The sequence below is a fragment of the Lagenorhynchus albirostris genome, chromosome X, assembly GCF_949774975.1.
Source record: "Lagenorhynchus albirostris chromosome X, mLagAlb1.1, whole genome shotgun sequence".
Lineage (NCBI taxonomy): Eukaryota > Metazoa > Chordata > Mammalia > Artiodactyla > Delphinidae > Lagenorhynchus > Lagenorhynchus albirostris.
In genome coordinates, this window is record NC_083116.1 from 111,623,315 (window position 1) to 111,649,691 (window position 26,377).

The window sequence follows — 26,377 nt, forward strand, 5'->3', positions numbered from 1 at the left end:
AATGACCTCTGATTTAATACGGGGAGCCCTCTCAGGGATGGTCTCTGATAAGAAAGGAGCATTTGACCAGCTTCTGAGAGCAAGAGTTCCGACATTATTCTTTATACCTGGTTTCCACAGTGGCATATATTTCTGGTGAATCTCTAAATCCTCTTTTCGACTAATTTACAGGAAGCAGAAAAAATAATTATTTCTTCGGTTAATGAAATGACCTGATAATGTATCTTATAATTAAAGCAGAGAGCTGAGCACATAACTCCCAAAAATGTAGTCTCCTGTCTGGATTACTTGAAGGCTATCTTTATCCACATCTTTCAGCTTTAAGGCTTGGTGGGGGATGTTTTAGGAGTGTAAGCAAGGGAATCAGGGAGTGGAAAAGGAGGGCAAAAAATGGAAAAATTACCAGCAAGGCACTAAAACCCAACAGAATGATCAGCTCATTCTGATAATGCTGCTTTTTCTAATTACTGTCAATTAAATGTTTGAGTTTACAATGTATTTTTACCATTAGCCATGTTAATATGGGTAAAATATAACTGAGAAAATAATATTTCAGGGGCAGCTCTTTGATTTTTCTTCAGTTGTATTTATAAGATTTCAATCTTCTGACAACATTGAATTTTAGCATAAGTAATTTATTCTCAAACTTACCAGGGCTATAAACAATAATTAATTGAATAATCCTGCAGAAGACACAACCGTAAGTGTGAATGGAGAGCTACCAAATGATTGTGAATATCCTTCAAAAGAATCCCCCCTCTTTCTTTAGCTTCATTTATACTTTGAAAATGTTTGTTTTACTCCATGTCCAGAAATAGTGTTTCACTGCCTGGGAAGTTTAACAGTTTTCCTGTGTTTGGGAAAACTTATTCCTGAATTTAAAGAGATCAAAATAGGTAGTGGGTTTGGGGTCTACCAAACTTGAGGCTGCATCCACTCTAGGCCGGCCCATTTGGGTTATTATTACTAACAGCAAGTCAGAAACTTCAGAGCCAAAGAGCCAAAGATCAGGTATTTCACACACACCTCATTCCCTATCAAACTCAATGCCCCAACAACATGCAGCTATTACACTATTTCTTTCAGCCCAATGTCTGTTTATTATGTTCATAGATGCTGTGGGTCAGGAATTGAGATAAGACACAGGAGGGAAGGCTGGTCTGGGACCTCAGCTGGGAAAACTTAAACGCTGGAAGAGTGACTGGACCGTGGGGGCTGGAACTACCTGAAGGCTTCCAGCTCACATATCTGACCCTTGGGCCGATTGCTTACTGACTGAGATCGCCCACTGAAGCATCGCCAGGTGGCCTCACCATGGGCTTCCTCACAGCATGGTGGCCTTGGGCTGGTTGGATTCCTGTATGGCTTCAGTAACAAGGCAGAGGCTGCATGGCCTTTTATGACCCAGCCGCAGAAGTCACACAGCTAGTCCCCTTCTGCCATACTCAACTGTTCTAAGCAACCACAGCCTGCCCAGACTCCGGGGGAGGGGATCAGACCCCCTGCGTTGGTGGAGGGCTGGTAAGGGCACATCATAGAAAAGCCATCTTTGGAAAACACCATCTGCCCCAAGATGTTCAGAAGGAGGTGTACAAGATGATTTATTTCTCAAATTATACTTTAAAGCACTCTTCTACTACCTGAATTTGTTTTCTTTGGAGTCACTTTGGGGCCATTTATTTATGTTAGTTTCTCTTGCTGTAGGCTTCCCTCAGACGGCAGGCGATCCTTGCTTGTTCAGTGAGGCAGCCTAAGGACTAAGTGAGCACCCAAAACACCTGATTACATAGGGCTTTTGGGTGGGGTCCTAACACCACACCAGCTTCCCTTATTCTCCTTAAACAGTTCTTTCAGGGTCTTTAGAGAAGAACCCCCTCCTTGCCCTTCACTTGGCCTAGGGGTAAGTGCCTGCCTATTAATGTTCTGATGATCAGGATGGAGGGTAACCCTTCTGTTTGCAGACTTCTGGTTCATTCTCCAGTTTTCACCCAGCCACTCCTACCTCTCACTCCTGCCCTCTATCCCTGATGCTGCATTACTGAGGTAGAAGCCCCTCCTGGGGCCACAGTGCCTCCTGAGTATGTTCTAGACCCCAGCTATCCAATACAGGAGCCATGAGCCATTAGAGGAAATGTGAATATTCAATTATATTATAAATCAATGATAAATTCGCTGTGATAACTGTACCGTGGCTATTAGGAAAGTACTCTCATGCTTAGGATATATATGTAAGTATGTAGAGGTAGTCATTACATCTGCAACTTACTCTCAAGATGGTTCAGCAAAAAAGGTGTATACAGAGAGGGAGGCAAGGAGATACGGACAGGGATGGATGCAAGGGGGAAGAAGCAAATATAGCAAAGTAACTGGTGAATCTAGGTGCTAAACATGGGTGTTTACTGTTCTTATCACTTTTCCTGAGGTCTGAAATTTTTCCAAATAAAAGGTTTGGGAGAGACACTGTAAACAACCTAAGTATCCAACAATAAGGGAATAGTCAAATAAATTACAATACTGCATATTTACATAGGGATTTCCTATGTAAACTTTAAAAAGTTTTTAAAGTTTAAAACTTTAAAAAGTTTTTAAAACTCAACAACAAAAAAAGCAAACAACCCTATCCAAAAATGAGCAGAAGACTGAAATAGGTATTTCTCCAAAGACATACAGATGGCCAATAGGCACGTGAAAAGATGCTCAACATCACTAATTATTAGAGAAATGCAAATCAAAACTACAATGAGGTATCACCTCACACCAGTCAGAATGGCCATCATTAAAAAGTCTGCAAATGACGAATGGTGGAGAGGAGGTGGAGAAAAGGGAACCCACGTACACTGTTGATGGGAATGTAAGTTGGTGCAGCCACTATGGAAAACAGTATGGAGGTTCCTCTGAAAGCTAAAAATAGAATTTCCATATGATCCAGCAATCCCACCCCTTGGCATATATCTGGACGAAACTATACTTCAAAAAGATACATGCACCCCTATGTTCATAGCAGCACTATTCACAACAGTCAAGACGTGGAATCAACCTAAATGCCCATCGACAGATGAATGGGTAAAGAAGATGTGGTACATATATACAATGGAATACTACTCAGCCATAAAAAGAACGAAATAATGCCATGTGCAGCAACATGGACGGACCTAGAGATTATCATACTGAATGAAGTCAGACAGACAAATACCATACGGTATCGCTTATATGTGGGATCTAAAATATGACAAATGGGGACTTCCCTGGTGGCACAGTGGTTAAGAATCCGCCTGCCAATGCAGGGGACACGGGTTCGAGCCCTGGTCCGGGAAGATCCCACATGCCGCGGAGCAACGAAGCCCCTGCGTCACAACTACTGAGCCTGTGCTCTAGAGCCCGTGAGCCACAGCTATTGAGCCCGCGTGTCACAACTACTGAAGCCCACGTGTCTAGAGTCCATGCTCCACAACAAGAGAAGCCACCACAATGAGAAGCCCACGCACCACTACAAAGAGTAGCCCCTGCTCGCAGCAACTAGAGAAAGCCCACGCACAGCAACAACGACCCAACGCAGCCAAAAATAAATGAATCATTTTTATAAATATGACAAATGAACCTATCTACGAAATGGAAACAGACTCAAGGACATAGAGAACAGACTGGTGGTTACCAAGGGGGAGGGGGTCGGGGGAGGGTTGGAGTGGGGGGTTGAGGTGAGCAGATGTGAGCTTTTATACATGGAATGCATAAACAACAAGGGCCTACTGTACAGCACAGAGAACTATATTCAATATCCTATGATAGGGACTTCCCCTGGTGGCCCAGTGGTAAAGCATCTGCCTTCCAATGCAGGGGACACGGGTTCAATCCCTGGTCAGGGACCTAAGATCCCACATGCCGCGGGGAAACTAAGCCCGTGCGCCGCAACCACTGAGCTTGTGCACCTCAACAGAGAGCCTGCGTGCCGCAAACTACAGAGCCCACGTGCTCTGGAGCCTGCGTGCCACAACTAGAGAGAGAAAACCCGCATGCCACACCTAGAGAGAAGTCCACGTACCTAAAGCAGCCAAAAAAATAATAAAAGAAAATAAATAAAAGTAAATATTAAAAAAATTCCTATGATAAACCATAATGGAAAAGAATATTTTTAAAAAGAATGTATATATGTGTAACTGAATGACTTTGTTGTACAACAGAAATTAACACAACATTGTAAATCAACCATACTTCAATTTTTAAAAAATAAAATGAGTTTTTAAAGAAAAAAGCAGTCTTCTGAAAAAGGTCTTCCTATAACTAGAGCCGTTCTATTATTTTAAAGAAAAACACCCTACTAGAGCCATTCTATTCTAAAAACAAACAAAAATCTCATACAGAACGTGCTACTATATGCAGAACTTCCTAATGGGGGCTGAAGCCCATGCTACCCTTCATGTAATGGTTTTTGACGCTCTTGTAAGAAAAGAGGGTACAGGGTGATCACGGCAGGGTTCTTAATTAAGGTAAGTGAGGGTTACTGGATCCTCCCCTGAAGGAGATCTATGTCTGTGCTGAGGGAACATGAGCGACAGCCACTAGTACCTTGATCCTCTCTCTTTAGAGATCCTATTTGTTGACTCTTTCGAAATATATGTATCCATGAACAGATTAGTGAGAAACCTGCCCCTCTGTATGCCACATAAGGCCAAACCAAGTTGTGAGTAGATTTCACCGTGGGCCCACAATTTGTGCCCTTGGCTTGGGCAACCCCTCTGTCATCACCCCCAGTCACTGAGGTCTATGTCCCATGGATCCCAAGATTCCTCAAAAAACTGAACAGTCCATCAGCACAATACCTGGCACATTGCAGGGGTTTAATATTTCCTGATTAGAACTGAAAATTAAAATACCTAGTAAGTTGCAGTATAAACTTACAATAGCAAATAAAATTCAGGGGTTCAAGATGACATTTGCTGGTAATGGTAAATTCCTCTAATAGATCACTTCATTCTGTATATCTGGTTAGGGGTATTCCAATCCTTATAGTTAGGGGAAGAAGAGCCAAAAGGTAGACAAGGAAGGTGAGGGAAAGTGACAGTAATTGTCAATATGGTGTGTCAGGCCAGCGAGTGGACAGAAAAGGCAAGGATGTGTTGAGAACTGACATCACAAATAGAGCTTTGACCAGCTAACACCACACAGATCCACATCGTCCTAATTCCAGAAAGGAGTTTAGGATCTAGTCCTAACGGTGGATTACAGAATGTCTTGTTGTCATGGAAGCAGGAACAGTTAAGTAAACACCACACTGTACTCATCGTTGAGGTTAATTGAGGCAAAACCTTAAGTTAACCATTACAGTGAATGAAGAAGATCCAAAGCCAGTCACGCTCAAAGCACAAACGAGCTGAAAGTGCTACGTTTCTTGGAAAATGATCAGTTTATATGGCTGGGACCTTCAGCCAACAAACTTTAAGATAATTAACATTCGAGGGTAAGAGCTCCCTATGCAGTTTTCATTCTTAGCAGGAAGCTGACTTTGTCCAGGATAATGCTGTGTCACTAACTTCCCATAACAAAAGCACAGCCAACATCTACTGAGCACCTACCATGTGCCATGCGCCGTGCTGCATGTTCTCGAGTTCATGGGTGCAACAGGCCTATGATTCGATGCTATCGTTTCCATTTTGTAGATCAGGACATCGAAGTGTGGTGGGATTAAGTGATTTGCCCAAGCTCGCACTGGTGGCAGGCACCAGAAACCAAGCCTTGAGTACAAGTCCACATAGACCCGTTATCATATTTCCAGAGAGAGACAATAGGCTAACAAGACAATAAACTAACAAGTGTAGGTCCTCAGAATAAAAATTGTTTCTAGTGTAAGTAAATGAAGGAGGTAGCAATCTGATAGCTCCGAAATGATAAGACTAGACAAACATTAGATTATGCAATTTCCAGACTGTCTAAAAGAACAAATTTAGACAAGACCCCAAGCATTACTAATAGAGACTCTGTTTGCTAGAAAGAATTGCACTGTGGCAAATGGTATATTATGTGGTAAGAAATGGTATGTTAAGTTGAAAGAAAAAAAGCATACGTTTAAAAGCTCAATCGACCTGCATTTTAACTGTGGTTTTGCTCCTAACTTTCCTTAGGCAAGATATTTAAATCATCTAAGCTTCAGCGTCTTCATCCAAAAAATGGAAACATCTATTTCGCCTGGATGCTGTGAGAATTACAGCTACATCTGACTACTATTGTGTCTGGTGGAGAGCGGTACACAAATATAAGTTCCCTTCACCTCCTAGAAAGAATAATTTCTGGCTCACTTTGGAAGAGGCAGCCAAGATGTTAGGTCAACAACTAGCTGATGCTTTGGGCAGTCTCTTCATTACTCGGGGCTTCTACTTTCTCATGTGTAAACTGGGGAGGTTGGACAGATGATCGTTAAGCTCAGGATCCCACTGAATCAATCTATGAGGATAAGATTCTGGTTTGTACACTTTACAGTTATTTATCCTACACCAACCTTGCCTAATGTACGTTCTGGGACAACTGTGGAGAGAGCACTGCTAGGAGTGAGTAGCCAATGAAAGGAGCTAGAAATCAAGAAAAAGAGTACATACATTATAGTGGTTTTTTACCAAAAAACTAAGAAAGAAACAAAGAAAGCCTCCAAGGATGCTCTGGATAAAGGACAATTGGGTTAACACTTCACACATACCCAGAAACCACCTCTATTACACGAACCTCCAAGGGAGAGGTAGAGAAAGCATGACACAAACTCATGGGATGCATACATTCTGGACAGCCTATATATATATTGACATATTTGTCTCGACTTCTCATTTATCTATAAGCCCCTCAAAGGCAGAAACTAAGCCTCGACAATTCCCCAATGCTTCTCAGTTTCCACTCCATTCCGAATCCAGAAAGTTCAACGAATGCTGATGGACTCCTGGGAATTCCCTGGCGGTCCAGTGGTTAGGACTCAGTGCTTCCACTGCTGAGGGTCCGGGTTCAATCCCAGGTTGAGGAACGAAGATCCCTCAAGCTGCACGGCGCGGCCAAAAAAAAAAAAAAAAAATGGTGATGGACTCCTAAACTCCTTAAGTGTTAACCATCAGCATCTCACAGACTTTATCCCCTAAAGTGGTTCACAGCTCTTGGGAAAAATTTTTACCAGATCTAACACAGTTCTTAACTCTGGAAGCACATTATAGTCAGCTGGGTAAGTCAAAAATACCAGCACCTAGACCCTACCTTCAGAGATTGATGTAATTGGCTTCTACAGGGTGAGGGTGGAGGGACACGTGGCACTAGCTTTAGAAGCTCCCCAGATGATTCTCACAAGCAGGACTGAGATCCACTGAGATCCAGGACTGAGATCCACTGACTAGCATCTAATCACAGGAAATTCAACAAGGGAATAAAGCAAAGAACTCCTCAGGCTCAGACAGTGGCTATTAAGCATCCCCAACTTTTTCACTGACCCATCGATTTTTAGTCTCTATTTTCATGTTTGAGTTTTGTTTCAGCCTCCTAGGAAACTGACCACACTTGAGCGCATTACATGACCAATATAGGAATGTTAATATAGCAATGACACTTTGCTTTCTATTTCTTCTCAGAAGAGGAGAGATTAATCAGATTTATACAAAGTGCACAGTCAAGTATTAAGGAGCATCTGCTACCAAGCTTAAGGAAACACTGGACTCTTCTAGAACAGATCCAAGGGAAGGTTCAGGTAAACCCTGAGTATGCTCTGGTCAATGAAGATGTAATAATTTGTTGGGAAAAGATATGTATGTTACATGTTTCAAAGGGCCCTACCGTCTTCCGGCCAACAACACATGGGAATACTTAACTTCATGCTTTGAGAAAATGTTAAGAGATACGTTGCAATTTATTCCCAACAGTGAAACTATTATATACTGACTTCCATGCGTACAACTATTATATACTGACTTCCACTCGTACAACTCAAATGGTTGAGTGGAATCAGAGGTCAAGTCTAAGACTGAAAATAAAATCACAACTGCTTGGGTGATGCTTAGGGAAATAATCTACCAAGTTAGAACCCCAAATATTCAATCACAGGGAATGTAAATATCGACCTGTGTAATATATAATAAATAGTTTGCTGTAATTTTTGTGCCATTCATTAGAGCAGAAAGAATAATCTCAGTCAAGATGAGACAATGACTAGGAAAGGAGTTCTCCTCGAGGGATATGAAGGGCAATCAAACCCAGCTCGGCCACAAATATGGCGAAACGGGCTACCTGAAGATGCTTCCAGGCTAGTTTCAATAAACGCCAGGTACCCCATCCACAGTTCCCTTAGCACATTTTCTATAAGTTTAGCTAATTTACCAAGAAGAATAAGTGGGCAAGAACAGCGAGAATTTCTAAACATCTAAACTAATAAATAAGGAGCTGCCGTCACCAAATTTTCACAGAAATTACAAGGCAAAAGTTAGCGTATGGTATTTAGTCGAAATCAGAAAAGTTGTCCTTTCGGAGAGAATCCACAAATATAAACTATTCTGTGAACTTTGTGATAAAACAGCAACAAGACAGAAAGACGTGAGGTCTTAATAGTTGCTGCTATGCAAATGGACAGCAGAACAGAGTAAAAGTGAGTTGACTGCAAACGTCCCAACAGAGATGGCAACAAATTCCAGAGGGATTTAGTGACAGTTTACATACTGCTCTAGGTGATAAATCTGACCATGATAAAAGCATTGCAAATGACTGGGTATATTAAAACTCAGACTGTGCACTAAATAAAAAGGAAACCAATAATCAGTGTCAACATATGTGAATATATGGGCAAAAGATGTAATGCTATCACCAAAAAATGGATGGAAGAATTAGAGGTGATATTCTTTCCGAACGCCTTTAGTTGTATACTTTGATAATTACTTTACCAAAGAAGGGAGCACAAGAGGAAACAATAGATATACAGCACAATAGCTTACTATGCCAAGTAGACACAGGGAGTGCACGCAAATGATTACAACTCCCGAGTCCAGTTACTAAATGGTCAAGGGCACTTCACACACACCAAAATGCACAAAATAAACCCACAAGGGGAAAAGATAAAACTTTTAGCTTCTATGTTACCTATTATACAATTGAAGTCATAAAACCTCATTTTGGCAGGGCTGTGGAGAAACCGGTACACTTAAACTTTGGTGACAGCCCTAGAGATTAAAGCTATAAAGCTCCAAGCCTTTCACATGGTAATTCCACACAGGGGCACATACCCTATAGGTAAGCCACCGATCACCTGGAAGAGTCTTAGCTACCCCAAAAGTCACACTCCAGATAGCCAAGTTTTACTGTTACTAGCATGCCGGACAAACAAAGCTTTATCATTGAAATGCCAATTAACAGCAATCACTGCACACTTCTTTAACAGGGAGCCAAACTGTCTCAGACTAGAGGTCCAAACTTTCTGTAAAGGGCCAGATGGTAAACATTTTGGCTTTGTGGGCCAAATCGTCTCTGTGGCAACTACTCAACCCTGCTGTTGCAGAGGTACAGAAGCTACATACGCTATGTAATGAATGGGCATGGCTGTGGTCCAATAAAACTTTATTTACAAAAATAGGTGCTGCCAAAACCCAGAGCACATGCAACACAAAGACTGAACGCTAATAGAAACTATCAACTTTGGGTGATAATGATGGATCAGTGTGGGTTCATCAGCTGTAACAAATGTCCCACACTGGTGTATGGGAGTTCCCTGTACTTTCTGCCCGTATTCGCTGTGAACCTAAAACTACTCTTAAAAATACAGCCTGTTAATTGTAACACAAAAACAGGTGGCTGGCCCTCGGGCTATAGTTCGATAACCTGTCTTAGACCATGGCATTCAAAGAAAAACAGGATTTGTCCAACTCTGGAATCAGATAATCATGGAAGTAAATCAGATAATCATGGAAGTAAAATAATAGAATTTCATTTTATGAAAATTTATGGTGATATTTTCTGATTCCATCCAGTAATAAGACCATGGTTTCCCAAATCTTGCCAACAATCTGATCAACTTCCCAAAGTTTAATGGGACGAAACCACTCAGTCATCAAGAGGTCAGGACGTGTGGCCATGTCTCCCCGTCAGAAGCACACAAAACTGCCAAGAGAACGAACAAAGCTGGAACTACACCTTAAACGCTCAGAGCCTGATAAACCAGGTTATGTTGAAATCCAGTCATATCAGATCTTTAGGGCCCAAAAGGCCAATTCTTTCTTTAAATTTAAATATTGATCAGGGTGCATTAAGCCACGTTAGATATCTTTACCCTAAATGAAATTGTACTCTTCCCCTTTAATTCTGAATTATTAGCTTCTGTCTCTAAACAGATTAGTCTAATTCTTGGCAACTCCTCACAGAAGAACATCATCTCTTACAGAAAAGGTGTGTCAGGTACATATATGTAAAGGTACAAAATGTACACACTCAGAAACAAAATGCTACTGCTTCTCTCTTTTCCTAACACAATTAAAAAAAAACCCCAAAACTCTCCTCATTTTCTCCAGAAACAAAACCACTCTTCTCCCCAGTAGTAATCAGGCTTTAAGAAGCGTGACTTACAAACTCAAGGCTTTCCGAAGAGCAGTCATTTGCAACCAAAGTCAACTTCGCAGTGGATACTGGAATCTTAAAATACTTTCTAAAGGAAAACAGAGGGCAGCTGGGCCTTCAAACCTCAAGAAGAGTAAAAACAGGGAAACTGGTTGCTTCCTTCTAATAGCTAAAGGCTCCAAGGTTCAGAGAACCAGTGTAATTATGACAGAAATCTTTTCTGTGAAAAGAAGACAGAGCTGTCAGACAACCTATTGTCAGACAACGTATCTTCTGGTGGTTTTATTTCAGAGATGCTATATTTAAATGTGGGGACATTACAGAAGTTTAGACCTATATAACAACTGACTAAATTAAAGTGACATAATCTTTAACAACCTTTAAATGGAGTCAATAATCACCGCTTATGAAGCGCCCACTCTGGGCAGAAAGCAAACAGCCGAGGAAGCTGTGAAAAGGGTACAAAGAACAGGTGAGTGCCTACCCTCTGGAAAGAGACAGTTTAGAATAAAATCAAAGAACAGGAGCCAGGAGCAAATATGTTTAATACAAGTGCAGCTGTGCAAAAGACGAGTGCAAAGCAACTGGGAAATAAAACAGAAAGTCAGTCTGTAGGGAGCGGATCAGAGTGATTAATGAAGGAACCCGAAGTGGACAGGGTAAAGCTGAAAGATGAAAAGCATGTCCAGATGAAACTGTGAATCATTTCCTATGAACTCATTCAAGATTCAGAAGGTTCTATCTTTAAGTTATGTCATACAGTCCAAGTTCTCCTTTTCTTACATCACTAAGAGAACTTTAAATTCTTAACAACCACTTAACAGAAAGACCTCAAGCTTTTGCAAACATCACAAAGAACCACGGTAACGTTAACTGCCATTCAAAGACAGTTAATTGGCCCAAAACTCCTGAGAGCAACAGGTTTACAGGAAAAAAAGAGTAAAAGTTAAACTGAGAAATAAAATCAATAAATGTTTATTCTGAACATTAAAATGTGATATTTCTATTACTCCTTATAAGGAGTTAATATATCATTGTCCAATAGAAACCTGTGAGCCACACACGTAATTTTAAACTTCCTAGCAGCCATATGAACATAAAAAGAAACAGGTGAAATTTTTGATGTTTAATTTAATGCAACATACCCCCAAAATTACCATTTCAACGTGGAATCAATACAGAAACATACTGAAATAGTTTAGTATTTTTATATTAAGTCTTTGAAATCCAGTGTGTCATACTTACATCTCAATTCAAAAGCTAAATTTCTAACAGAAATAATTGGCCTATAATTAGATTTCATCAAATTTACAGTTAAGGTAGATTCACATATCCAAACTGTTCTAAACATACTTAAAAGTTTTCCAATTAACTGAATCAAGTGTCACTTTTAAGTTTAAATGTAAATTAAATCAATTCAGTTTCTCAGTCACAACAGCCACATTTCAAGGGCTCAATAGGTTCAGCTGGCTAGTGGTGACCACACTGGACAAAGAAAGTCTAAATGAATCAGTAGAAAGATAATCCCTGGAACCAAAAATTCCAACCTAATTACTGAAAGAAATATAACAAAACAAAGCAAGATATATAATATGGTAGAAAAATTACAGGTATTAAAGACATAAAGTGAAAGAAAATTATAGATGTTTATCGTTACAGATGACAGATCTGTCATATCAATAATATAAACTGGTTAAACTTAACCACATAAAAGAAAAAGTTTGACTCACAAAGCAAAACCCAGCTTTATACTACATTTCAAGAAATTCAGAAACGCTCTAGCAGAAAATGAAAACAAGAGGCAGATAGGGCTCCGGATCTCAATGTCACGTAAGGATGAATCCAGGCCAAAAAGCACTGAACTAGTCAAAGGGCAGCACTCTGTACCCTAAAGCGTGCATCTCGAAATGACAGTTAAGGATGTCTAAGCAGCAAATGCAACATTAACAGGCACAAAGCAAAAACCATAGGCAATAACTGGAGAAACAGAATCGGATTATTAGGAGACCTGAACTTCTTTCGACCCATGACAGATCCAGTAGATTAAAAAAAGCAAAGGTATAGAAAACACAAATAAAATAATTAATATGGTAGATTTGATATATGAAGCTCTGTAACCTGAGAAGAGAACATAACCTTCTTTTTGCTGTCCAAGCAACAGTGACAGGAAATGAACACAGATTGGACTACAAAGCAAACATCAATAAATTAAAGAAATGATTCCTATAACATTCTCTGATCACAATGCAGCAAAAGTAAAAATCAACAAAATTAAAATACAGGGTGCACTTCTACTGGAAATTTAAAAACTCAAGTCTTGGGCTTCCCTGGTGGCGCAGTGGTTGAGAGTCCGCCTGCCGATGCAGGGGACATGGGTTCGTGCCCCGGTCCGGGAAGATCCCACATGCCGCGGAGCGGCTGGGCCCATGAGCCATGGCCACTGAGCCTGCGCGTCTGGAGCCTGCGCTCCACAACGGGAGAGGCCACAACAGTGAGAGGCCTGCGTACCGAAAAAACAAACAAACAAACAAAAAAACTCAAGTCTTGGGACTTCCCTGGTGGCACAGTGGTTGGGAGGCACCTGCTGATGCTGGGGACACAGGTTTGAGCCCTGGTCCGGGAAGATCCCACATGCCAAAGAGCAACTAAGCCCATGTGCCACAACTACTGAGCCTGTGCTCCACAGCCCGCGAGCCACAACTACTGAGCCCGCGTGCCACAACTACTGAAGCCCATGCGCCTAGAGCCCGTGCTCCGCAACAAGAGAAGCCACCACAGTGAGAAGCCCGCGTGCCACACGAAGAGTAGCCCCCCGCTTGCCACAACTACAGAAAGCCCGCACGCAGCAAGGAAGGTCCAACGCAGCCAATAAATAAATAAATTTATAAAAAAATAAAATAAAATAAAACTCAAGTCTTAGTTCACATAAGAATAAAAACCTGAAGATGCAGAAGAGCTGGGAAGAAAAAGCATCAAACATTATACACATCAGCTGCTAAAGCAGTGTTCAGAGGAATGCCTGTAGCCTTAAATACTGAAATAAACAAAGAAGAAATGAATTTTGCCATTCAAAAAGAAAAAAAATAACACTGAGCACATGAGGGGGAATTAATAAAATCAAAGTAGACATTAATGAACTAGAAAACAAAAGTCATAAAGCTAATAAGTGAATCCAATCATATAAACCAACAACTAATCTAATCACAAAAGAGGGGGAGAATATAGAAGGAATAAAGGAGGATCAGCCTCAGAGAAAATTAAGACTAATTACTATCTCAGTTTGCAAACTGGCTTTAAAACCTTGATGACTAGGATAATTTTCTAGAGAAATACATCAAAATGGATTCTAGAAGAGATAGAAAATCTATCCAGATCAATACCACAGACTAGAGAAACCTGTCAAAAAGCAACAGTCCCCAAGACACACTAGGTTTAAAAGGTTTCATGAGTGGATTCTACCAGATCTTTGAAGAACACATAGTTCAAAAGATAAACTGGTCTTAGTGCAGAAAAAAATGTATTTCTTCTGAAACAAGCATGACATTGATAAGAGAAGCTAACAGACTGCACATACACACAACATCCACAGACAAACAGCACGTGCAGATCAATATAATGAACCCAGGAATTCATCCAACTATTCTCTCTAGTACTGTATATGCTTCCAATTTTCCATAATAAAAAGCTAAAGTTAAAATATTTTACTCTCTAAAAATACTGAATCACTATGCTGTACACCTGAAACTAATATAATCTTATAAATCAACTATACTTCAATTTAAAAAATTTCTTTACTCAAGGAGAAAAAACTTTTCTCTAGATACACTTCTTCACTTATCAAAAGTTTGACAACAATGTGGTACAAGTGTAGGAAAATAGGTACTCTCAGAAACTTCTAGTGAGAGGATAGACAGACAACCTCGATGGAAGGCAATCTGACAATATTTATCAAAATTTCAAATGCACATAGCCTTTGGTGTAGAAATGCCATGTTTAGGAATTTATCCTATATATATACTCACACACGCATGAAATGATGAATGCAGTAATTCAGCGTAGCACAGGCTGTCACAGCAAAGATTGGAAACAACCTACTAGCCGTCAACAGAGAGTTGGCTAATGAGTATAGTACACTCATATAAACAAATTCTCAGAAGCCATAAAAAAGAAAAAGGAAGTTCTGCAGTTACGATATGGAAAGCTGTCTAAGGAATGAAGTTTAAAAAGGTACGGACAAAAGTATTACAAGTTGCCGTTTATTTTAAAATGGGGAGGCTAGCGGACAAAAGTAGGAAGCTGACTTTTCTATGTCCTTTCGTACCTTTTGAATTTGGAACCATGTTACTATAATCTCAAGCCAAAAAGAATCTCTTTTTTTTTTAATCTCACCTTTCACAACGCACTACTGCCCTTATAAACTCATGATCCATTTAGAACGCTTGCTATTCTTGTTAAACTTGCTAACTGTGTGCAAGGCCATGTTTCAAGTAAAGATTGAGCTCAAGAAAACTCTTCTTATTTTAAAGGGCATAGAGAAATACGGCCCACGGATGAAAGGGGGACAACTCTAGATCCAGAAGATCATCTAATCAGTGGTTCTCAACCCTGGTTATGCTTAAGAACAACCAAAAATACCAATGCCCAGCCCCCCCAGAACATTTATAGTAAAGTCTGGAGGACTGGGGCACAGGCATGAAGACCATGCAGGCATCTAAATGCTTTACAGCAGTAGTCTTCAACAGAGGGTGACGCATTTTGCTCCCCTGGGGGACATGGCAGTGTCTGGAAACATGTTTGGTTGTCACAACTCATGTGTGGAGGGAGTGCGGGGGGGGGCGGGGTGTGCTGCTGGCATCTAGTGCCGAGAGACCAGGGGTGCTGCTTTCGTAAACCTCCCACAACGCACAGGACAGCACCCCTCCTCCACCGAACAATGACCTGCCCCAGAAAGTCAAGAGTGCTGAGATTGAGCAGGCCTCATTTCAAATAAAGTCACTGCTTCTGGAGTAACACGCAGTTTTAGCCTTCCCTCTTAAACAAGGAAGATCATCTCATTTACTAGTGGGGATACATTCGCGAAAGAAAGCTGCTTCAGTGCCCACAGAAACCAGAATTTGTTGATGCGGTTCTAAGAAATACTGTAAACGTGAAATTCCGTGGATATTCTTTCTCTGGTCCCTGTCCAGGTATTCTAGTCCAAAACTTCGGTCCCGTTTGCAAAGTAGCCAGGGAGAACGTCACGAAGTGGCAGTCTGTGGGTCAGCATAGTTCACGCGTCTGTTCTGTTTGAGCCCTAGGTCTTGAAAGTATACTGAATCAGCGCCGGTCAGCTTGGCCCTCCGGAGCCAGCACAGACGGGGTGGACGGGGCTGCCACGGCCCCCCACCCCAAGCTGGCTTCGTGTAGTCATCTGCTGCTCCCACTCAGGGCCTGTAAGCACTGGAGGTGGCCCTCCCCTGCAGTGTTCTCCAATCATTCAGGGGCATAAAGCCTCTTTACTCTTCTTCCTTCTCACCTTAAAAATATCCCCACATCCTTGCTAAATTCTCAAACTCCCGCACCACTTGCCAAAATCGGACTTCTATCCAGAGCTGGAAGAACCAAGAGAAAGGGAGAAGTCGAAATGGCCTTTGTGTGACAACCCTCTTCTAGTTGTTGGCATTAAAGATAGACTGCCTGCCACCTGATTCGTCTCTGGGCATTACAAATGAGCCTTGAGTTTCTAGCACATTCCACTACAATTATATATAGCTCTTCTGTGAGCTTCCTTATAAGGAAAAGACTTCAATTATTAGGCTTCTTCCATTATCCTAGATTAGAGTATCCCCTCCACTCTTCCCAAAATAGGTCAGAAGGCTCTTACGGGAAATACCTATCCAAAGATTTGGTAGTTTTCTTTAAAGCTCATCCCTTTTCCTTGGAAATTAGGATCACACAGTTTGGGAACTGTGCTTTAGAGATGACCTTATACAATCCACGTGTTTTATTGACGGGGACAATGAACCCCAGTGAGGTTCAGTCACTTAGCCAAGGCCAGGCTCCTGAGTCAGTGGCAGAGCAAGAATTAGAACATTTCTTTCCAGATAATGGTCCCACGGGTTTTCCACGATAACACTATGCCCCACTGTGGTTTTCCTACTCAAATAACATCTCTGCCAAGACACCTATTAACATGGTAGATATTAGCTGCTATAGAAATAAATCAACCAAAATTTCGCCAAGCTATGAGAGCTATCACTTCAACTTTGAGGGTGGAAGGAAGGAACTGGGAGTCTCTGGATTCTTTCTGTTCCTTTTACTGTGAATTAACCTGTCTCAGTTTACCCCAATGAAAAGTCGATACCTTCAGAATCTCTCTAAACCATAAATTAGGGACAGAATGTTGCTATTTATAGCAACAGCAACATTTTCTTTCTAAACTCTGAAGTCGGGGGGGCTGCCTCAAACCTCTAAAATTCTCACAAGTGGCCACAGATGGTAAAGTAAAACTACTGAAAAGCTTCTGGGACTGAAGTTTAAGATACAAAGATCAACATGTCACTGAACCCTGACTTTCCTCATCATTCGCTGGCAAACTGGTTTCTTAAAATTTAATTTGGTCTCAACTTTAACCTATTCCTCTCTTTCTATCCTAACTTAAGTATGGACAACATCACATGGTGCTTACTGGGTCTTCTCCGAATGTGCTACCTACTTTGCACTTAGGTTTTTATGCCTACCTGACACCATCTTTTGACATTTACTTAAAAGTCATTAAACGACCAGCCGCCCCATTATTTTCCCTCGAGAGCTTAGAACATCTTCGCTGCTCCATTTTCTTTTCCTTCCAGGATGCCGCGTTCCCTCCTGATAGCTGGGTGCGCACTTCTGTTTTAATACTTTCAGGTGTTCCACAACCAGCTGCCTCACATTCACCCAACTTAGAGGATTCCCTCCGCGCTTGAAACGGCACCACTCTGGGGAAACACGATCCAGTTAACAGAAGGTCGTGGAATCTATTCCCATCTCAGCTAGGCCTCAGGCAGGGTGGGGGCCGGGTCTTCTGCGCTCCCACCTCAATTCGTGGAAGCTGCCCACCGTCCCGCCCGACAGGGGAGAAGGTGGGACACAGAAGGAGAGGCGCGGCGAAAGGTGCTGGCACGAGACCCTGCTCTGACGCTAGGAGCCCACACGTCCGCTCCTCCCAGCATCTAAGGCTTTTGCAGTCCAGGCCTCTAACTGCTTTAACACTGTACGAACGAGACAGCAGTTCGAGTCCTGGCGCTCCGGCCAGACAGGAGCACCTTAAGAGCAGAAAAGGAACAAAATGCCATTGCATAATTTATTCGACCTCAAAGTGTTTCTAAACAGCTCTTACCCAATCCAAAAAAAAAAAAAAAAGAATCTAAATACAAAAACGTTAAAAAGCCACCCACACTCCGCTCCGAAGTTTTAAGGGCGGTGAGGTCTGTGTCAAGTAGATTTGAAGCTAACGACGGCAGCTTTGGAGAGTCCCGCCCGGAATGAGGCTCCTCGGATGCGGTTTCTGTGTCTCCGGGTAAGCCCCCGGCGGGTGTGCGGGTGCCAGGCCATGCCCCTCTGCGCCCCGAAATCCGAGCCCCCCGGCATCCCGGAGCCCCGCCCGCGGTTCCAATGGACTTTGCCCGGAGGCGGCGGAGACCTGCGGCGGCGGGCCCAGAAGGCAGCGGCCCCACACCCCGGGGCCGTGGGGACCGTGGCGACCCGCGGCCCCGCACTTACCGAAGTCCAGGAACTGCTTGATGGAGAGCGGCGATGGCGAGAAGCGGGAATAGCGCTCAATCTGCTTGGGCACCGGCTGCTTCAGCAGCCACCGGAACAGCCGCATCCTCGTCGGGGCAACGCAGAGACCAGTCAAGACGCTCAAGCGGCCGCAAAGGCCGGTGGAGCCGAGCCGCGCGGATTAGGCAAGTTCGCCAAGCGCGCACCCTGGCCTCCGTCTCGGCCTCGGCGACGCGGGTGCAGCCGCCGCAGCACCACCAGCAGCACCACCAGCAGCTCCCGTGCCCCGGCCGGCCGCCCGCCCGCCCGCGGCTTCCCCAGGCCCCGCCCACGGGGGCGGAGCCAGCCGCCGTACGTACGCGGCGCGCGGGGGGCGCGAGGGGCGCGCGGCCGCACGCGCTGGCTGCTGATTGGCCGCTGCCGCCCTCGCTTTCTTTTGCCGGAGTGCAGCCGGGGGCGCCCCCCTCCTTCGCTCCCGGGACCCAGACAGGCCCAGCAAGTGCATCTACACCCTGTCCCACAGGCCCAGCAAGTGCATCTACACCCTGTCCCGTCCCGGGCTACGTCCTCCGCGGCCGAAAGGTGGCGGAGGTACAAGGGGACTGGGAGGAGATCCGGGGCCCTCGCCCGGAATCCGATCCGAAGCGCTGCTCAAGGCCCCTCTCCACCGAAGGCACCTCTTCCGGGAGGCCTTCCCTGGATCAGCTGACTGTTACACTTCAGGGTATTTTTTGTTGCGTCTTGACACTTTTAAATCTTCTGTTTACCACTTAACTATACTGGCTGCTTCATGCCCTCCACCACAGCCACCACCGTTGGGCAAATATAAACTCACTGGTTCGGATTCCTGCCTGCCCCTCACCGCTGGACGGGATTCACTGTAATGTCACTCTCTGTTTCATAGCCACCCCCCCCCCACCCGCCTGGGCCAACTCCTTTGGGCAAGATTAATTGTTACGTCACGGACTGTTTCATGCCACCACCGCCATCACCACCATCGAACGGGGTCAATTATAAGGTCAATGGCACTTCATTTAGTCCCTCCCCCTCTCGCCCCCTCCCCGTGAACTCCCCCTAACACCACTGGGCAGGATTAATTGTAAGGTCACTGTCTCTTTGTTTCATGTCCCCCCCCCAACCGCTACCATTGGAAAGGATCCAATTTAAGGTCTTAGGCACTGTCTTTCATACCCCCTCACCTCCACCACCACCATAGGACAGCCCCCTGACTCTTTTTCATGCCTCACCACCACCAGCACCACTACTTCTGGACAGGAGTCTGTGCTTACACTATGTATTACACTTACACTATGTTAGGTATTGTTTGTATAAGAGTGAACGTGAACTCAGGGCTCAATATATGCAATCATTATTTCCTAATGTGAAGGTATGAAGTACAGCTTGCTTTAACTATTTCCACCAAACCCTGCTTTATTTTTGGCAACGTATAAACATCAACTAAATGAAAGGTAGAATGTTCTCTGAGGAAAGGTAAAAATGTAACTGGAAACCACTCCTTTGGTCTGATTGGACTGGTTTTCTCAGTGAGTAAGATTATTGGTGTGTAGCTATTTAGCTTTTGTGCTTTCATTGGGTCTCTGTGCACCCAATTCTTTGCTTAATGCTTGCACCTCTACTCTGAACTTAAAGAGAAAAGTAATACGTACACTCAAAGACATCACTGGTCCTCCCTCACTTCTAGATTTTCAAGTACATCTTGGTCATCTTGGTGGTGGTATGGTATGTAGACTACCATGTCTTTTCAAAACAAAAAGCTGAACAAACATACCAACAACCTCTTTAACCAAGAGCTCTGCCAGAAGAGCTAAGCAATCGTGTTGGTGTGCATGGGCAGACGAAAAGACCTGTGGCCTGTGATTCCTTCAGTGACTTTCTCGGGTGCTACCAGGAAGCATGTTGTACTTGGTGGCAGTTGTGGGAGTCGATGAGCAGGAAAAAGTTGAATATCGATGGAGAGGGGTTTTTCCCAACCTAAGCCGCAAATCGCTGCTGATCTGAGCTTGGAAAGACTTGTTTCACTCCTTCCTTTTTTACTGAACAAAATGCTACTTTACATCTATGTATTCTGATTTACTGAATTGTCATGTGCATAGTTTTATTAATCTTTCTCCAAAAGGTGGCAAAGTCTTAGAAGTTGGGAACAATATGATAGAGCCTGGTATAATAGAAATTGTGCTGGTCCAGGGCTCAAATGACCCAGTCCTAAGCTTGGTTCTTTTATTAACTAGCTGTGTGACCTTAGACAAGTCACTTAGCCTTTCTGTGTCTGTGACTTCTTATGTCAGATGGGGCTACCTGATTTCTCTCCCTGGCATTTGTGACAATCAAATGAAATAAATATTTAATACAAACACAAGATATGGTTGTACCTCTTTTATCCAACTATTTATTTATTTAAGCTAAAAGTTTCATGTTAACTGGCAAAATCCAGAAGCTAAACCAGTGGGTTGATTTCAATGCTGGTTGTAGTTATAAAAGAAGGATCTTGAGAGAAATAAATAGATCTTGATGAACTTTTTTCAATTATTTGTACACACCAAGGTCTTGCCCAAGCCCTGCTCCCAGTGGCTCTCAAAGTGAGATCCCTGGTCCAGCAGCAGGAGTGTCACCTGGGAACTTGTTAGAAATGCAAACTCTTGGACCCCACCCCAGACCTACTGAATCAGAAATGCTGGGGGTGGGGCCTGGCACTCTGTTTTAATAAGCTTATGGGGGTTTCAAAGATATGGCCACAAATTCTTTGATATTCCTCCCCTCAAGAGATGGTGCTTAATTATTCTCCCCTTGAGTATGGACTAGAAGTAGTACTCACTTCTACCAAATACAGCATGGCCAAAAGTGATGAGATCTCACTTCGAAGATTAGTTTATAAAACAACTTCTGTCCTACCTAACCAATACTCCTCAAAACTATCAAGGTCATTTGAAACAAGGAAAATGGGCTTCCCTGGTGGTGCAGTGGTTAAGAATCTGCCTGCCAATGCAGGAGACACGGGTTGGAGCCCTGGTCCGGGAAGATCCCACATGCCGCAGAGCAACTAAGCCCGTGCGCCACAACTACCGAGCCTGCACTCTAGAGCCCACAAGCCACAACTACTGAGCCCACGCGCCGCATCTACTGAAGCCCATGCGCTCCAGAGCCCGCGCTCCGCGACAAGAGAGGCCACCGCAGTGAGAAGCCCGCGCACCACAACGAAGAGTAGCCCCAGCTCGCCGCAACTAGAGAAAGCCTGTGTGCAGCGACGAAGACCCAACACAGCCAAAAATAATAAATAAAAATAAAATAAATTTATAACAAACAAACAAAAACAACAAGGAAAATAAGAAAAACTGTCACAGCCAAGAGAAGCCTAAGTAGACATGACAACTAAATATCATGTGCTATCCTGGATGGGATTCTGGAACAGAAAAAAGGACACTAAGGTAAAAACTAAGGAATTCAGCATAAAGGAAGGACTCTGGACCAAATTTGTTTAATAATAATGTATTAACATATGTTTATGAATTGTAATAAATGTACCATACTAATGCAAAATGTTACCAGTAGGGGAAACTGGATATGCGACATATGGGAACTTTGTGTGCTGTCCTCGCAATTTTGCTGTAAATCTAAAAGTGTTCTTAAAAAAATCAAGTCAATTATACAGTACACTATTGATGACTATAGTCATCACATTATACGTTACATCAGAACTTATTTATCTTATAACTGGGAGTTTTGAAAGTCGCTAAGAGAGCAGATATTAAAAATTCTCATCACAAGGAAAAAAATTTGTAACTATGTGGGTCTATGGATGTGAACTAAATTTACTGTGGTAATCATTTCACAATATATACATATATCAATCATTTTAGTGTACACCTTAAATTTATACAATGTTATTTATGTCAATTATATCTCAATGAAACTGGAAAAAAAGCAGTACCTTTTGGTTCCAAAATGTAAAATCAAATATATTCAAATAATATAAAGAAAATATTTAAGATAGCAATGAAAATATTTTATAACCATGGAATAACTATTGAACATTTAAAGGACATGAATTACTACTACTACTACCACTACTAATACTAATGTCAACATTTAAAAAAAGACTGTGGCTTCCATGTTAGGGTTTTGTCTCTCCCCCTTCCCCTGTCTCTGTGTCTGTGTCTCTCTAATCCTCTCTCAAAAGCCACCTGCCAGGCTGCAAGGCAGCCCTGTGGAGAAGCTCACAAGAGTGAGCTTGGAAGGAAATCCCTTTGGAAGCAGATCCTTTCCCTGCTCAGCACCTTGACTGTAACCTCGGGAGAGACCCCAAGCCACAACCACTCAGCTAAGCAGTTCCTGGATGCTTAGCTGAGAAATGCTCACAGTTTGCTGTAATAAATGCTTGTTGTTTCCAGCTGCTAACTTTTTGGATAATTTGTTATGCACTAATAGTTAACTAATCTACAAGCCCTCCAGGTGATTCTGATGCATGCTCAAGTGGGAGAACCAATGGATGGACCTAGAGATTATCATACTAAGAGAAAGACAAATATATGATATCACTCATATGTGGAATCTAATTTTGTTTTAAAAGATACAAATGAACTTATTTACAAAACAGAAATAGACTTACAGAAAAAACAAACTTATGGTTACCAAAGGGAAAACGTTGGGGGGGGGATGAATCAGGAGCTTGGGATGAACATACTAACCTTAACTATATGTAAGATAGATAACCAACAAGGACCGACTGTATAGCACAGGGAACTCTAACTCTACTCAATATTCTGTGATAACCTACATGAGAAAAGAATCTTAAAAAGAATGAATATATGTATAACTGAATCACTTTACTGTACACCTGAAACTAATGCAACATTGTAAATTGACTAGTCTCCAATAAAAGAATTTTTTTAAGTGTGAGAACCAGTTTCCTGTACTATGCACTCTAGAGCAGCACCCTATTCCTTCTTGTTAATGCCTCAGACCTCAGCACGGTCAACACTTAGACATCAAGGGAGGCCTTCCCCCCTCATAAACGCTATTCATTCCCCTTGCTATACGGTTTCCTGACTCTGTTCCTCCCACTGTAACACTCAAAACACTTCGTTATCATTTGATTAATGCCTGTCTTCGGCACTAGACATCAGCCCTGTGACCACTGGGCCCAGGTCCGGCTTATTCACTGCTTCATCCTCAGTGTGTAGCATATGTACCAGTCACTATTTAGGTTCACAACAAATATTTTTTTAAATAAATGAAAACCGACAATAATAACATCAAAACCTACCCCAGGGCTTCCCTGGTGGCGCAGTGGTTGAGAGTCCGCCTGCCGATGCAGGGGACACGGGTTCGTGCCCCGGTCCGGGATGATCCCACATGCCGCGGAGGGGCTGGGCCCGTGAGCCATGGCCGCTGAGCCTGTGCGTCCAGAGCCTGTGCTCCGCAACGGGAGAGGCCGCAACAGTGAGAGACCCGCGTACCACCAAAAAAAAAAACAAAAAAACCTACCCCAAATGGCATTCCTTCTGAGCAGCTCTCAATGGAGAACAAAGGCAAGGGTAGCGTTCTGAGTAATTCAAACAATAATGTACACTTCATTAAATAACATTTTGATAAAGCCAAAATCCAAAATCCAAAGTGGACTGGAACAGATGAGGAAAAAAAATAACCCCGGACTATCTCATCATCAATCACCGGTCGCTGGATCTTGTTATAAAACGCCTCCACCATCACTTGACTTTATGAAATCCTGGTCTCCCTGCCTTTTCCTCCCCTCTCTCTCTTCACTCTCGACTAACATTTTTTGAGCACCTACTGTGTGCTCTGTGAAATTACCTATGTTGTCTCTTCACAGTAAATCTGATGAATGAATACTATCCTCATTTTATAGGTGAGTGAACTAAGATACAGAAAGCTTAAACTAATTTAAGATTACACAGCTTGTAAATGACAGCCCAGATTTGAATCCAGGTCTCCTGACTCTCAATTCTATGCTCTTTCATAATACCAGCATGAATTGTTTTTAATAGACTTTTTTTTAAAAGCATTTTTAGGTTCATAGCAAAATTATGCCTCCCCCACCATCAACTCCCACCAGATGGTACCTTTGCTACAATCAGTGAACTTACATTGACACATCATTATCAACCAGAGTCCATAGTTTACATTACTGTTCACTCCTGGTATTGTACATTCTATGGGTTTGGACAAAAGTATTGCCCTAAAAATCCCCTGTTCTCTGCCTATGCATCCCTCCCCATCCCAACCCCTGGCAACCACTGATCTTTTCACTGTCTCCATAGTTTTGCCTTTTCCAGAATGTCATATAATTGGAATCATAAAGTATACAGGCTTTCAGATTGGCTTCTTTCACTTGACAATGTGCACTTAAGACTCCTCCATGTCTTTTTGTGGCTTGATAGCACATTTCTTTTTAGGTCTGAATAATATTCCATTGTCTGGATGTAGCCTAGTTTATTGATCCATTCACCTCTCGAAGGAAATTTCGGTTGCATCCAAGATTCACTAGCCCACCTTTTGATTTTAAAAGTGGAAAGTAAGAATGTGAAGATGAGTGAACTAGAGGAGCGACAACTACTTAACTTTTACTAAATTTATATCTTGAATCAAATATGTGTGTCATTTGAAGCAGTAGTGCTATCCTCTCAAGGGCCAAGATTCTTGATTCTTTCGACAAACTATTCTGGGTGGCACAAATCCTCTTGAAGTCCATTTATCCTGGTCCTTTCATTTCTAATTAAAGAGGGTTTTCAGTCTTGATGGTCTTTCTCTTGCCCCAAAAGAGGTCAGAAAAGATTTTAAGTACAGGGACAGTGTGGCAGGATAACTTATTGAGAAATTAAATCTGGATTTTGTTTTTGCTGCTCTTGGACGGACAAAAGAAAGGGGTGGCTGATCAGCCCCAATCTAAAAGACAACGGAGGGCTTTCCTGGTGGCGCAGTGGTTGAGAGTCCGCCTGCCGATGCAGGGGACACGGGTTCATGCCCCGGTCTGGGAAGATCCCACGTGCCGTGGAGTGGCTGCGCCCGTGAGCCATGGCCGCTGAGCCTGCACGTCCGGAGCCTGTGCTCCGCAACGGGAGAGGCCACAACAGTGAGAGGCCCACGTACCGCAAAAAAATAAAAGACAACAGAGACTTTGGATCTTGGCTTTGGGCTGCTGTGCCTTGGGAAATTCGTTAGCTGTTCTGTATAGCAAAGTGCTTTGGTTTCTAGGGCTGAAAACAGGTTGGAAGATAGAGGAGACATTCTGGTAGTCTCTGTAATCGCGCCTCGGATTAAACCTCATTGGCTACGATACTGCCACTGTCCAAAGCTGGTACAGTAAGTCCCCTACATACGAACCTTCAAGTTGCGAACTTTCAAAAATGTGAAACGTGCGTTCCAACAACATCAGGTGTGAGTGAAATTGCAGCTTGCCCTTCATCTTCTATTACTGACGATCCTTCAGCTCTACCATCTCCCACCTCCTCTCCCTCCTCCAGTCAGTAACTCTTCTTGCCTGTTCACTTGATGCCAGCCCCTGTATGTATGTCAGCTGTTGTACTGTACTACTATACTTTTCAAAGTACTTTACTGTAAGATTAAAAATGTTTTCTTTATTTTTTTTTCTTGTGTATTATTTGTGTGAAAAGTATTATAAACCTACTACAGCACGGTACTATATAGCTGATTGTGTTAGTTGGGTACCTAGGCTAACTTTGTTGGACTTATGAACAAATTGGACTTACGAATGTGCTCTCGGAATAGAACCTGTTCATACGTAGGGTACTGTAGTCTCTGTAAATTCATTCCCTCTCCTGTTGGTAACCACCCCCAGCTTTTGTTTAGTTCCCCATGCAGTACAATTGTGTTTTGGCCAGGGGTGGGAGTGGGGTGGGGAACAGCTCACTTTGGTTGTAGTAATGAAATATACAGCTCAATCTGAAAACCAATGAGCTTAGGGACTTTCCTGGCGGTCCAGTGGTAAAGAATCCGCCTTCCAACGCAGGGGACTCAGGTTCGATCCCTGGTCAGGAAAGTAAGACCCCACATGCCGCGGGGCAACTAAGCCCGTGCACCACAACTA

At 42.9% G+C, this 26,377-nt stretch overlaps 1 protein-coding gene across 3 annotated transcripts in view; it reads right to left on the minus strand.

Moving 5' to 3' along the window:
* The window catches only part of PDK3 (pyruvate dehydrogenase kinase 3), a 67,299-nt gene extending 48,705 nt beyond the window's left edge, over positions 1-18,594 (minus strand). For all 3 annotated transcript variants that reach the window (XM_060136898.1, XM_060136899.1, XM_060136897.1), the window contains exon 1: positions 18,295-18,594. In XM_060136898.1, the coding sequence (XP_059992881.1) occupies positions 18,295-18,400 (106 nt within the window). In that variant the 5' untranslated portion in view covers positions 18,401-18,594. The remainder of the gene's footprint in view (positions 1-18,294) is intronic.
* Between the last annotated feature and the right edge of the window lie 7,783 nt (positions 18,595-26,377).